Source organism: Drosophila montana, unplaced genomic scaffold (assembly GCF_035044405.1).
Source record: "Drosophila montana isolate Dmon_TW-CO22-7 unplaced genomic scaffold, ASM3504440v1 contig_3217_1, whole genome shotgun sequence".
NCBI lineage: Eukaryota > Metazoa > Arthropoda > Insecta > Diptera > Drosophilidae > Drosophila > Drosophila montana.
In genome coordinates, this window is record NW_026998097.1 from 2,136,228 (window position 1) to 2,151,835 (window position 15,608).

At 37.8% G+C, this 15,608-nt stretch overlaps 1 protein-coding gene across 5 annotated transcripts in view; it reads right to left on the reverse strand.

The window, feature by feature from the left end:
- Positions 1–15,608, reverse strand: part of rols (rolling pebbles) — a 66,524-nt gene that overhangs the window by 46,414 nt on the left and 4,502 nt on the right. For 2 of the 5 annotated variants that reach the window (XM_064689135.1, XM_064689134.1), the window contains exon 1: positions 11,012–11,951. The exons of the other annotated variants lie outside the window; for them this stretch is intronic. In XM_064689135.1, coding sequence (XP_064545205.1) covers positions 11,012–11,237 — 226 coding nt within the window. In that variant the 5' untranslated portion in view covers positions 11,238–11,951. Of the gene's footprint in view, positions 1–11,011; positions 11,952–15,608 lie in introns of those variants that run through there. 5 annotated transcript variants of the gene reach the window in all.

The following is a 15,608-nucleotide window of genomic DNA, read 5'->3' on the forward strand; positions in this document are numbered from 1 at the left end:
TACTGCCAGGACTAAAAAGCCCTCTGATCAAGCATATACTAGGTATATTTCAAAATAAAAAAAAAGGGAAACCAAATGAAACATGTAAAAAAAAAGAATTTTCTGTCCCATTCCAAAAGCAACCAGGTTTAGCTTGAATTTCTCTATATATTCATGCCATATTTATTTCTAAGGCTTTGCACACAATTTACAAACAGAACCATGAAAATACGCTGTCATTAAACCTTTAGTACTTGTCTCTCTTCGCACATTAAGCTCCATGACATTGTGTATATGGTCCACAGACTTCAAACATTTTAATAGCTCATTAAAAAAACAAAATTCCATAGAACTAAAGTAGCTCAGCGTCGTAAAAAGGCGACACATGTGGCGGCATCAAAACAACCACAGCTCAGATGAGTTTTAAAAATGATATTTTGTACATGTATCTAGCGAGTCGATTTCAACTAATTGCTTGACAGTTTTTTCTTTTCTTTTTTTTTTTTTGGGTTGGAACTTCAGTTTCGTAATGGAGCAGTACTCGTATACACACGAGATTGCCGCGAGAGATTCAAAACCCCATTTTGAACTTGCAAATTGCAGACTGCAATTGCCCCTTTGGGCTGGCATTCAGCTCTTTGCATTCCATGTGCAATTGAAGATCCGGCGCCAACTGCACTCCAAGTGGATGTCTCTGAATTGGCGCCAGACGCAAAACAGTTTGGAGTAAACATTTTAAGCGATCTTTAGACACGCCCCACAAGTAAATATCAAAAGAAATAGGAAACTAATCGCATCCTGATCTTTTTTTTTTCCTACTTTCAATTATACTGTCAGAGTGTCAGCTAGATTTATGGCTCACAAGTAAATAATAAAGCAAATGGGAATATAACGTTGGGTTCCTAAAAATTCTTTTCCTAAACGTGTCAGAATTCACTTATACTTAAATATGAGTACAGTGCGCTCTGCAAAATTAAAACTGTCAGAAATTAATTAAATATAATTAATTAGATTAAATATATTCCTAATGTTGGGAACATTGTATTAATATTTATTAATCCAAAAGCATCAAGTTTAGAATTGTTGCATATTGTTTTTTATTAGGTTTTATTTCTGGGAAATTGGAATTTCCTAATTGAATATCAACTTTATCAACGAATCGTTCTAGTTAGCTAGGTACCACTGTACCTAATAAACAGTACAGCAAGTAGAGCAGGTTCAATAGTTCAGTGTCATTCCGATAATTCATTGTGCTTGGAACTTTGAGCAGCGGCCTTCAAATAGAACAATAAATAAAACTGACCAACTGAGCCGTGACTTACAAAAGTTGCGTGTTGCCTTTTTGTGTAATGTAAATAATAATAATAAAAAAAAAAATAGTAATAATATAACATTAAGCTTGAAAAATGATGAGTTCATAGAAAACAAAGGCTTGGCTTGGCTTTAACTTTGAGTTTAGCTTTAACTGGGACTGGAACTGGGCTTAAAGCAACCGCAGCAGCAGCAGCAGCAGCTGCCCATCGATAACTCAGCCAGCTCTTCCGTTTTGTAATTAATCAATTTCAGCTTGGAAATGCATACAAAATAAATCGCGCGCATTGTGTGAAAAAATAAGCAACAACAACAACAGCAACAACAACCGACAACAAGCACATTTTGGTTTTATAATAAAAATGTTAAAATTTACGAGACAAAGGCGCAACATTGACGTGAATGCAACATGTTGCCGCGTGGTAGCCAAGGAGCCATTCGATGGGGCAGCCAACATGACAATCCCCCAGAGTTTGCAACACCCGAGCCAGGAAGTGTGCGTGTGTGTGTGTGTGTGTGTGTGTGTGTGTGTGTGTGTGTGTGTGCGGTGGTGTTTACTTCTTGGATAAACTGTAAACTTACGTTAAATATTTGTAAACAATATGATGGAAAGAGAAACTATAACGCCGGAAAAATGATTTCTATACAATGGAGACGAATATGTTAAATTGCTTATAGAAATCTATTGATAGTCTTTAATATGCTAGAAAGTTCCAAAAGTGATACGAGTTCCATAAATATGGCGAGAAGTGTGAACAACTAAAACTACGTGAGTGAAAACCCGAATTTTGAACCGAATCTTTAACCGGAACCAATGTGAAAAACTTCTGTGAATGACCCAGCTCAAAAGTAAATATATATAATATTGCCCCGATCATGGCACTTATCTAAACATATTTGTCAATTTTGGGCAGAGTTCAAATTTAGCCCGCATCTCGTATATGAGAATGTAAAAGAAAAACTAATTGATTTTATGCAAATTTTGAAAATATATGACAATAAACCTAAGTTTGAACCAGCAACTTGCAAAAAGCTGGTTCGAACCATAGCCCGAACCAGCGCTTGCAGCCCTGCGTAATATTTAAAATTGTGTCTGCTTATTTGACTGAGCTACCATTGTACTCAGCTGCTGCTGCTGCTGCTGAGTTGAGAGTTTCCTACTTAGCCATGGCTTATAATTTATGTCTATGCAGCATTTGTCCGGCGGGCACACGGCGCGTTTGGTAGTCGTGCCGTTTAGTTGGGTTATTTTTTCTTCTTTCTTTCCTTTTTTTTTTTTGGTTAGCCGTCTCCTGCTTCATCCCGTTGCCATCGTATCGCCCATTGAGCATCTCGACGCATAAATCAAACTTTGGTCGGGAGTTTTCTTCAAACACACAAAAAACTGTTTTGGCCAGATCAAATTGCCCGACTGACGACGACTGTCTTGCCAACTTCTTGGAACGCTGCCTGCCCAGCGTGGTTAGTTGCCAAAAGAGAGACAGAGCGAGAGAGAGAGAGAGAGAGGTAGATTTGTATATATATACTTGGACAATTTATGGCCTTTTAATGCTGAACTTTTCTCTCCCCTGTCTGCTGTGGCAGCGTTGACATTGTAGCGGTAAATGTTGATAAATTAATTCGCTGCAGTTGCAACGCGTTGCACGGTGAGGCATGCATTTTTTTTTTTTTTGTTGGGGCATGTCCGGCGAGGCTGGACCCAAAGTGGACCCAAACTGGACCTTTAGGTGTTCGTTCGGCTGGTGATTCATGGCCGCAATGACAAAGCAGATATGTCAAAATAACGGCAGCCCTATATACATATATACATAAACGTATATGCAAAACAATTGGATTTATCGAGTGACATTTCGTATATGTGTTTTCGGGCCGGCAAACAACAAACAGCACAAGAAGAAGAAGACGAAGAAGAAAAGACACTTGACAAGCGTTTCTCAGCCATTCGCTGGCCAAGAACTTGACACATTGAGCTCTAGAACCGGTTGCGAATTATAGCTGTAATTCAATAAATTACAAAAAAAACGTATTTTGTAATATTTTTTAAATTATTATTATTAAAATTATCTGAAATCTTTGCCCATCTTAAAAACGTGTTCCTCGAAAAATAATCCGGCTTTAATCCTTCATTTCTCGATGCGATTAATGTCGGATGCATTTTTTTCATTTGACAGTTGGTAACAAAAAAAAAATAAATAAAATAAAATAACTCTGTGCATTGCCCCTTGGCACGCACCTTGTCAACTTGAACAGGTTCAACAAACCTGACGGTTCCGCCCATTGTTCGGCAGTGGGAAATGTTTATTGTAAATACTCTCGCATGATGAGTCTTCTAATTAAAAGAAATGCTCAGTCATTAGGCAGCAATTTCACTTAAACGAGCCCAGGTGAAAGTTGAGATGAGGCAAATAAAAATAAAAAACCAAAACGACGCATTAAATCATCTTCAGCCATTAAACGTACTGAATAGAAAAAAAGACACTTTAATATTAATTTATCAAATACAGCAGCCGACAATATTTCAATGAATGAATGAATATATTCATATTTGCATTCGTTTGTTTGTGTTTTTTTATTAAGGAAATTAGTCAGCGACAGAGGCAAAATTCAAATGAGCCACGTTTTGTCTTATGACAACTTTAATTTCATATCAGATTTGAATAAATGTTTGAGTGCACTCAACATTTATTGAATTTGCTGCCCACGCTCGTTATTTGCTTTGTTTGATGTCAAATCGCAAATAAAGACACTTCAAATGGGCCTCGATGGCGAAAACAAGGCTCTAAGTTGATTATGCAACTGACATCAAATTCGAGGCCATGCGCCAAATGAATCATTGTCAAAGTTGTCTCTTTACTTTCCCTGTATTATCGTGTAAATTGGTAACAGATAAGCCAGGCCAAAAGGTCAGTTTCAAGCAATACATCAAATGTCTGTCGATAAGTACAAGAAATATGCATTAGCACATGAGTCATCGCTGAATTGGTTCTGCAAGCACAAGTGAAGGAGATCAGCCAATATGCCTTTAAATCTTCATTAATATGCGAAACGCCCTTATTTACGATTTTCATGATCACTCCCTTTAATTCTATTACTAAATTCTTTCTTTCTCCGGACTTCTTTTTCCCTTTTATACGCTTTTACTAGGGCGTAAGCCTACTTAAATTTATGAAAATCGCATAGAAAGGCAACATTTGACAGCGAGAGATACTTAATGAATGTAGACACAGTGAAGAATTCGTTCTTACTTTCTCTCATTCGCTCTCCCTCCCTCTTTTTCTCTCTGTCTCTCTCTCTCTCTTGCATTTCTGAAAGCCTACTTAAATTTGTGAAAATCGCATAGAAAGGCAACATTTGACAGCGAGAGATACGCAAAGGAATATAGACACAATGAAGAGTTCGTTCTTACTTTCTCTCATTCTCTCTCTTTCCCTCTTTCTCTATCTCTTGCATTTCCAGGAGATTTTAATGAATTCAAGTTCCAGATTTTCGTAAATATCCTAGAACCTATCATTTTAAGATTCTTATTTAAAGTTATGAGCATCAACCAGCTCACTCGCTTTATTCTACTTGTATATTTTACTCAATACTACTTTTGATCACATACATTATGACAACTGGTTGAGCAATCAAACAGCTCTTTTCTCACACAGAGCTGCTGACCCACGGCTGACCCTGGCTATCTGGCTGACCCACAGACATGGTCAAAGCCAAATGCAAACTCAGACAAATCTCTAGAGCAAACGTTTAAAAGTCACGCTTTCTGACCGCTCCCCCGCACACACACACACACACACACAAAGAAAAGAGAAAACAAATCGCTGGGCAAACATTTGGCGACTGTTGTGTTGTGTTTGCAAATTTAGCAAATTCGTATTTGCACTAGAGAATAGAAAACTAGACAAATAATTCGCTTGCCCAACTGAAGCATTTGCTGAACTATTTGTTGTTGTCTTGCGTTTCGCGACAATCTACAAAACAAACTCTTTGCAGATAGCCAGAAATGTTTATACGTGAGGCGGTAACATGCAAAGCCAATTACCTTCTTTTAATTATTTGCAAATATTGGGTCTACAAAATAATCGAGTACGGCGATCGGCTGGCGCCGCCTCCAGACTATATCACCTGGTGGGACAGGTGCGCCGGTCAAAAGGCGCGACTCCATTGGAAAGTAATCACGTATACTACATACACATGTGCGAATATATATATAAATATATATGTCATTGTTATCTTATCGACAAGTTTTACATTTCGCGTGCCAAACGAATGAATAATGCAGAAAAGGCCCAGTCTCAATGCACTAGAAAAGAATCTATATACAAGACAAAAGATAATGCTAGAGTACCCCTAACATCCCCACACAAAAGATAAATTCGCCCAAACGTAGTTATTAATTATGTAAAATATATTATCAGGGTCTAGTTAAGATATTGAGAATAGCTTATAATACAAATAGTTTAAGAAATACGTCACCAAAAATGTCTGCTGATAAACTTCTCTATAAGTTACACACACTGACGAAATTCTTGAATATGACTAACTTATCTACTAAAGAAGCGCTGTTTTTCATATGCTGATAAGACTTAATGTTACCAAGAGCGATATTGATAATTTCGTCAACAATTTTGATAAAATTGATGAGCAAAATCCTCGAGCATTCGGATAATACTTTGAGAAACTATAATCATTTTCAATACCCCATACGACCCCATAAAATATATACATATATATTCTTGATCTGCATCAATAGACGAGTCATGTCTGCTTGTCTGTGAACGCGTCTATTTCAGAACTTATAAGTGCAATAGACTTAAAAGTTTCAACTTAGATACTTCTAGTGCCCGCGCAGTACGATAATCGATAACCTGTCCATCTCTAAACAATCGATTAAAAAATATATCGATTTCTAGTTGTTTGAGCAAATATCTTTGGTTTTAATGGATTCAGTCACCAAGTTTGACTTGTAGCTTTTATAAGAGTTTATACTGATAAAGTATCTTTCATTGTATAGCTACCGCCGCCCCCACCTCTCCCTAGCACGAGCTGCATTTAGTGTTAGTAGAAAAAGTGTTAGGGTATCCCTATTCGGGCACTCCTTATTGATTTTGACAATTTCTCCTTTCCTAATTTAGCAAATGAGACTATAAAATTAGCCAAACTGAGCAAAATAAACCAAATATTAGCTAACAATTTAAAGGTATAGAATTCAATGTCCCACATTAATTGTTAAAAAGTTCTCGATTCTAAATATGTATCTACATCTCATCATATTTGCTTCAATTGCATTGCATTGTGAAACTATTTAAACCATATTGAGTCCATATGTTGAACTCGAGTTGAATAATTTTAAAAGCAAGATGCGAACGCGGGCAAAAACTCTTTTTCCCAGCACCAATTAATTGATTCAATAAATTGCAATATTTCATTGCTGTTATTTCTTGATAAAACTGTTGATCTTTTTCATGAATGATATCATGCTGTACTTGCCAGTTCGATTTATTTGCTAACTAAAACTTACTCAACTTGGTTTATATAATAAATATTATTTCTGAGAGATTCGTAGTACCTAACTTATGAGAACTTTCTTGGCATTGAGGCTATGCAAATATTTACGTTTACAAATAAAATATTTTCCATTTCTCTTATTCATCTATTACCATTCTTATTTTACATATAATTCACGTATATTTAGGGTATTTTGTAGCCAACCAGCTTTTGGTCCCCATTTGTTGGCCGCATTGTTGATGTCTCTTTCGACAATTTCGGAGCTACCGACATGTAACGCCTACAACTTGACGCGAACCAAGTTGGGCTCGGCGCTGAGATGAGATATGAATGTTGATTGTTTTCTGTTTTATCTTTGGCCGACGCGCTTACTACAACAAAGCGTTACGCAGCGGCTGTTGCTGTTTGGCAATCGACAACAAAGACAACAACAACATCAACAAGCAAATGTGCAAATAATTAATATGATTTTTTTTATTTTGTTTTTTTCAAATGTTTATCGGCGTTTGTGTTAAATCTTTATGGAGGTCAACAATTCGAAAAATATTGAAAATTGTCCGCTGCTAAAAGCCGATCATGTTGAAATAAATTGCAAAAGGTGTACAAAATAATTGAGCTAAGCGCAATAGCTAGAAAAGATTTTAACAGAACTTACAGTTGACTTTGCTTAGAATGAAAATTCTTATCTTGGTTAAATTTTTTATACAGCGGGAAATTGTTCATTAAAAGTTAAATTGTTTCTTTAAAACTTTTAAGATATCTATATATGACAAACCAAGCTATGAACCAATTACCTTGGTTCGGTCTGTATGATGCGAACCCAATGCCAGGGAAGTGGTTCACGCCGCGAACCACTAACATTTTTTTCGAAATTGCAGCCCTGGTGCAAACGAACCGTTCTGCCTGCATTATATAACCCTTCCTAAACTTAAATGCAAGTCCTTTTAGAAGTAATTTTTCGATAAAAAATATAGCTCCTTAATATTGATAAAGTTATAAGAGATATACATACACAATTTTCTATATTAATATTTCGAGGTTTTGTAAAAAAAGAAATAAATACGATCCGTTCTGTTGTTGCTATCAATTAAGGATTATTCACAATTATTGATTGCCTTAATTAAAAGACAAGCCGCAATGTGGTTAAATTTTATTTTTAAATTACGAAGCATACGAAATGAATAATAATATTCATTTGCTAATGACAAACTGAGTGCCGGGCACTTAATCAACTGCAAAACTTTCCGATTCTCTCCATTACGGAGAAAAGTTGAGCAGGAGAAATAGAGTGAGGCAGAGAGGAAGAGGTGAAGAGACAACGAATAGCAACAGCTTGTCAAGGCAGAGACGAAACTTTTGCAACATGCTGTAGCCGCCGGTCAAAGACGTTGATTTCAAAATAATGAGTTAATAAACTGCAAGAAGCAAAAGACGCAGGGAGCGAGAGAGAGAGAGAGAGAGCGACTGGAAGATTGGCGCATGCAAAGTGTCAAATAATTCAAATGTGACTGCACACACGAGCAGCGACAGCAAATCGAATGCGGTTTGCCATAGAAGAAGCGACTGAGCGCACTTTGTGCGGAGGGCTGCCAACTTGTTTGCCTTTTTGCATGCCATTTGCAACTCGGAGCTGCCGCATTTTGCAATCTAAAACCGCCGACACTTTAAACGCTCATTTGGCCGGGCGACCCGCTGAGCAGCCGCACAATTAACCAGCCAAGAGAGCCGCGGGCTGCCTTACTAGCCCTCCCCTCCCCTGCCCATCTCTCACCCCAGCTCCTGATCACTGGCCCCTTTGCATGTCCACTTGCATTTCCAGCTAATTTGCCGCCAGTGTTTGCCAATAAATCTCACTCACACTCACACACTCACACAGTCACACTGGCAACTGCTCCTAATGAGCCCTGAGGGTGTGTTTTGGCAGCAAAATTAACTCATTGCCACACACTTGAAATTCTTCCTCTTCTTCCACATGGGTCTTTCCCTTTCTAAATGCGACGCTGCGGGGCCGAGGCCAAGGTATTAAAACAGCTGCATGCAAATCTCGAAAAACTAAAAATATTCATGTTGTTGAATTAAACAACAACATCTTTATTAGACTTTTAAAAATACATTTTTTTCCTCTGATTGTTTGCAGATTGGATCTACTTAATGTGAAAAAAAACAATTCCTATCATATATAATGGGCATTGCAAATTTGGTATTTCATTAAACAAATTAAGTTGTAGAGAAATATTTCGTAAATCATTGGTAAATTTGAGTGACATTTATAATTAAAGCTCACTCGAATATTATATTGGAATGTTCAAATTTTATATTAAGTTCAGCTTCCAGATATTGGAATCTTTCTATTGGAATCTTTTACGAACAACTACTATATTTAAAGCTGTTTTTCTATTGTCTGCCATAAAGTGAGTACCTGTTGCTGTATTTCTGTGTAAACAGTCAAACAATTCGATAAATACAGGTAAATATTTTTAAGCTTGGAGCTTTGGTTGGCTTCAAAACTGTCTAGAGTACATCAAAAAACTTTAATTCATTCTTTTGTGTTTAAATTTGAGTTTCGATGCGAGCGCACAAAGGATTTGTCTGTTGCCACTCGAAACGAACTCGAAACTCGCAAGAAGACGTAAAACACATACAGACACATCTCTACACTCTTTTCTAACTCAATGGAAAGACGCGAGGTAAATCTCAACTTTAACCTTCAACTTGAAAGCGCTGCACATAAACAAACTAAGCGTACAAACACTTGATACACTTTTGAACTCCCTCCTCCTGCCGCTCCTGCTGAACATATTCCATGCCTTTCTGGAGTGCTTGCGCGTGTGGAGACAAGCGTGTGTGCGTATGTTTGTGTCTGTCTGCTTGTTAACAAATTTCGAAATAAAACATTTCTGGGAATTCTACACAGCAAACAAATAAAAGCGCACACCGACAGAGCTTCCAATGCGCCGCCCGCTCTCCACATTCTGCACGTTCTCCTCTCCACACTGAAGCTTTGGCATGCGCAACGAAAGGAGCGCAAAATAAAGAAGAAGCTTTGCGGATTGCGCAAGCGCAAAGCGCAGCTGAAGACGCCGCCGCTGCTGGAATTTTTATGGCATTTTTCATGCTATACACACACATACACAAACCTTCTGCTGCCCCGTTGCAGAACCCTTCAAGTGACAAAAGAGTTGCATTGTCTCTTCTCGCTCACAACAAAGAAACAACAGTGACAACAACAACAACAACAGGCAAATGGGAACTGGAAAATTCAGCGACGCGACATGTAAATGAGTGCAAAGTATTTGCATTTCAATGTAAAAGCAACAACAACGACAACAAAATTGAAATTGAAATGTTGTGCAGTTAGTGGAACATTACCAGAAGGAGGCGAAAACAGAGAGAGAAGCAACACACAATGCGAAATGATGGAATGGAAAGCAATGTACTTAATGGGCTCTCAGAATTTGGTACAGTGGGCGGACGCTGCGTGAGAGGCCCTTTCACAAATTACCGCTTTAATGAATGGCCGAATAATCAATTTCATTATTTACACGCTTTGATTTTAAGCGATGAGCAATAAATAATTATCCAGCCCTCACAATTGTAGGCCATCAATTATTTTACTTGGTCAATGCTAATGGTTTGTGTGGCTAAGAAGTTTTTAAGACAATTTTTGACTTTTTTTGAGAGTGAGCTTTAAAATGCTTAAGCTGGGAGTCTTGGTTATATACCTAATCTTTAAAGAATAGATAGATGTCAATAAATACGAAAGGCTTTAAGTTCTAGCAATTTAAATATTTCATCCAAATTTGTATTTGATAATCCCTTTTTTGTGTTTGACTATCGTTCATGATAAAGTGAGACTTTAAATATGATATGCTGTGACTGAGAAAAAGGCAAATTCGGACGAGTTAACATGATTTAAGTATATCTTCTTAGTTGATAAAGTATAAACATATATTTTTCTTTTTACGAAATATTTACTTTTTACGAAAATCATTAAGTCTATTCTCCCTTTTATCTATTAGTCCTTCACTCATATTGAGCTATAATAATTTTGATCTTGACCTTTAAAGACGACTCGACTTAAACTATAAATAAATGTTTCCACTCAATAAGCATTTCAATGAATTGATTTCAATGTGCATGTTTTTTGATGATGTTTGCCAAAACACCCGAAATGGCCAACTACACTTAACGGTTATTTATTCTTATGAGAATTTACCTAAGAAACTGCAGCTATATCCAGTTCCAGCGCGTCGACCGGTTGTTTTATTGCAGCTCCAATTATTTTGGAAATTTATTTTATCCTTGCCGTTGCTGTCGATTCCGATGCTGTGGTTAAGGTTGTTGTTGCTGTTGTTGTTGTTGCTGTTGTTGTTGTTGTTGTTGTTGTTGTTGTTGTTGTTGGTGCTTTTGCCACTCGAAGAGCGGTTGGTTAGTGGGAACATGGCATGTATCTTTTGCGGTGCGGTTGCCTCATGTATCTGTGTATTTATATGTATCTGTATGTGTGCAATGGGATGCCAGTTGCAGCTGCGTTTGGCAGCCTGGCGTATCCTTTCAAGTTTCGAGCCAATCAATTTTGGCCAAGTTACGTTGACTCCTTGTCTGATTCACGACCTTTTTAGTATTTCTTTGCCTGAACAACTTGTTCTCCTCTCCTCCTTCGTATTTATAAAGATGTTCCAAGGTATTTTAATTATTGCCATCAATTTTTGTTTTAATTTCTTCTTATAACAGTACACAGTACACTGACACTTTACTTGTAAAATATCGATTATATGTTAATTAAATAATTTTTCACTAAATTATGTATTAATTGCGTTAAACATATTCGAATTTTACAACTGTTTTACGTTTATGTGTTTTGAACCAACTTTTTTGTTTACAATTCAAAGTAAACAGTTAAATCGATAGCATGTTATCGATAGGCATTCACATTAGGAATGTGTTGTCTGCTTGGCATTCCATTACACATCCACATTACCAAGTAAACGCAGCCGGCACACAATTCGTTTAATTTTGCAACTTTGCGCTTTATTGGGCCACAATTTAGTTTACATGCGCCGTAAATAAAACCGTATCCAAATGATGTCGCGCTACACGCGATCGCAGGCGTTGTAAGCGCTGACGAGGAGTTCGCGACGCGCGAGCTTTGAAACGCGTTTCGAGACTGAACGAGGGAACTGAGCGCAAAAGCCAAACAAGTGTCTGCCAGCAAACGTGGTCAGCTGGGAGCGCAAGTCTACAATGGAAGTCTACACGAGACGCTTTACCGGTTACAGCTCTGAGCGGCGCTCACTACGCTGCGTGGGCTCTCGCTCTCTCTCCTCTTTGACAGCGTGCGCTGCTGATTCAAGATCTAAATGCGGCGCTCAGAGCGCGTTGTCTGGGCTTATCAGTTGACTATCGCACATTTCATTTTCAATTTCAATTTGTGTGGAAAAATTCATTCACGCTTTGTTGTTGTTGTTGTTGTTCCTGTTGATTTTCGTGCTCGTATTTGTATTTACTTTTTTTCTGTGACTGATTGAGGCGCTGACTCGCGCTTATCACGCGTACCCGAAATAGCGACACAGGCGGCGCTGAGCTGATGACGCAAGCAGGCGAGCGAGCCTCTGCCGCGTGCTGAGGTCTCGCAGGTTTTCACTACAGATAAGCCGCTAGGCACTTGCTGAATCGTGCAAAATGAAAAAGGAACCGGTTCAAAATCGGATTTAATTTTAGTTCTACTATGAACCGAACCAAGTCAATTAAGCAAAATACAACCGAATCTAACACCTAATAAATATTTGAACTTTTGAGGTTGATTTATTCCCAAGTAATATATTTGGTTAATGACAATTTTGGGTAAAAGTAGAATTTAGCCCGCGTATTGTAAAAATATTTAAGGCTTTCAATATATAACGGGCAAAAATAAAATATAAGATTCTCTTTAAATAACAAACGAGGGTTGAAACTGAAACCTGGGTACAGGATTGTGGAAAAACGGATCCAAGGATTGTAAGCAGAAAGCTGGTTCGAACCTTGAACCGAACCGCCGGCTGCGTTTATTCGAGATTGGATTCATGATAAAATCAATATATTAGTTTCGGATACAAATGGGTTCAATTAAAAGCCGGTTTCTTAATATCAGAAAAACGAATCTTCTACGTATTCCGATTCTTAATCAATGTTAAAGTATTTCTTTCAGATTCTAGGTGAAGAGTTGACTTAAATATGGCGACTAGAACTGTTTTTGATATGATTTAAACACATCGATTTCACACTTTTTAAAATCAAAGTAGTTCAATCTTATCAAAAAAGCCACTTTGCGAGCTTATCGCTCATAAAAATTGATTATATTTGCATCATGCAATTAAAAATAGAGCTCTAGCACAGATTTCCCTTTCGAAATCGTCGAATGTAAACCAAATGTGTATTACAGTATTACAAATCAACATCTGCCGCACTCGGTCCCTCATTAATCAAGATTGTGTCAAAGGAATTACCTCATTTGTGCGCCTTACATGTGCTTCACTGTGTGGCATCTGATTGGACAGTCCCCTGTACTACTTAGCAGCTAAAAGGCTACCAGGTACAAGCGCAGCACGCTCTATTTGATAACGGTCTATTGTTCTGACTGCCAGCGGCGACAGAGTATCACGCGATTAACTGTTGAACAAGTCGATAGACTTTCCATTACATTGTAATGGTGAAATCCGAGCCGAGCTAGTCTATTTGGTGGATTTAAGTTACGGTTAGATTTATGGAGTAGTTGGGAATACTCGTATTACTTAAAGACGAACTTTGAAGCTGTATTTTTCGATTTTTATGCTATGGAAACTCGTTGGTTAGAACTTATAGAAATCGATACTTTGCAATAATAAGAATATTTTATATATATTAAACTATTAAAATTATATAGAAAATAGTAAAAAAAAAAATGCAATAATTTGTTTAATTTTCTGAAAGCGTGACTGATTTAATTTTAATTTACATTTTAATGCATTTCTTTTAGAAAAGTCAATTATTTGTTCTGTTCTAAATGAAAAGTGAAACCATTAATTTGAGCCAACTGCTGCGGAAATCTATCGACCCAACCTGTGCGTACCTGGGCCTTATCAATACAAGATTGAAATGGAAAAGAGGCTGAAATCTACAACAGAGTTGAGGCAATAAATATGGGAAGAGCAATTGCCAATGCAAATGCTGGGCTTATATGTATGTACATACATACATATATCAGTTGTGGGAAATCGCCGACGCGCTTATCGAACACACAAAATGCATTCGGAACAGTCGGACACGGCGTTTTATTGGGTGTGCAGAGTGCTCCATGGTTAATAAATAGCCGCTGCGGCGAGAGATTCGAGTGGATGCTGCCACGTACCACAACAAAGTTGCAACTGCAACAGCGCAGTCTTCTTCTGGTTTTTCTTTTTATTTTTTCGGGGTCGTTTTTACCACACACTCATCAGTTACCGGTTTTCGGTGCCGACCATTCATGGCAACTACCGTTTGGTCTTTTGTTTGAGTTTGTCTTGTGGCCGTCAGCTCCGCGGAGTCTATTTGTAGATACAAGCTGCCTAACAAGCGACCCGACCAACACTCCAGCTCTCTGCCACCGGCTCCTCTCGATCCTCGCCCTCCTCTTGCCACTCTCCTACTATCTCTTTCCCCAGTGCCTTGCGGTGTGTGTACTTAGGTCTTTCTGTGCTCTGTTCGCACAGCGAAGCGGAGTATATTAGTTCTAAGCATTTTTAGACTATTGCTTCCCTCTCCTCTTTAGGAAAAACTCGACAATTGTCTACTTTTAAGAACAATTACTAATTGTTTTTAGTTTCTTTCTAAAAAGAAAACGAGGCTGTTCGCCTTAGATCCTACTTCCCAGGCCAATAACTAAATTTTCCGGCTCTTTTCTTCTTAGTGTTAAAGTAGTTCATAATCTACTCATAACCTTCTCTCTCTCTCATCAAGTCACAGTTTACGAGTCACGTCCGTTACACTTACAGTCTTAGAGTCACAAGCTCAATAATCAAAAAGTTGCATTTCCACAGACTTAATCGCTAATTACACTGTGAACAGAGTATTGCGCAGTCGTTGACAGTGGATAACAATGTTTCTACTTGTTCTATCTGCATTGGGGCATGCAGGGATATGAGGGAGGGAGGGAGGGGGTCATGCTGCTGCTGCTGCTGGGGCTCAGTGCACGTTCTCAGCGCTATCTCAAGTGTTTTTTAAAAGTTCTCCAGCGATAAGCAATGTAACTTTATGGCCCACAGGCACTCCACAAAGTCTTGGACGGATCGCTTGGCTTGGCTAGCGCAGGTTGGCAAACTGCGAGACGCAGCAACAATCATCATTATCATCATCATCATCAACATGATTATTATTCGGTTTGCAAAGGTGCGTTGCGATCATGATGCATATGTATATGATTCATGACTTTTCACTTTTGCACGTGAGACAAGCCAAAAGAGTGAGGAATATGGATGGAAATAGCGCACAGTGGGCAATAATTGATTAAAATATTGACAAAATTGGGCATGCACAATTAAATTTGCAGTAATGAGAATTAGCCTAAAAAGTGTCAATGCCTTGAATTGAACATTTTGATTTTCAAATCAAATTGAAAGAATAAAAGCTACGGAAATTGGAGTTTTAGGTTTAAAAATACATAAAAATTATTATGAAATGAAAGAATTCGAATCTTTATGTAAACTAACTGAAGATAAGCTAACTTAAAAGAAAAAATTCTTTAAATAGTTTATTAAAGTTGAGTTTAGATTATTATATGGTTCGTATTTAAGCCTCACGACTTTAGTCAAAATATATTG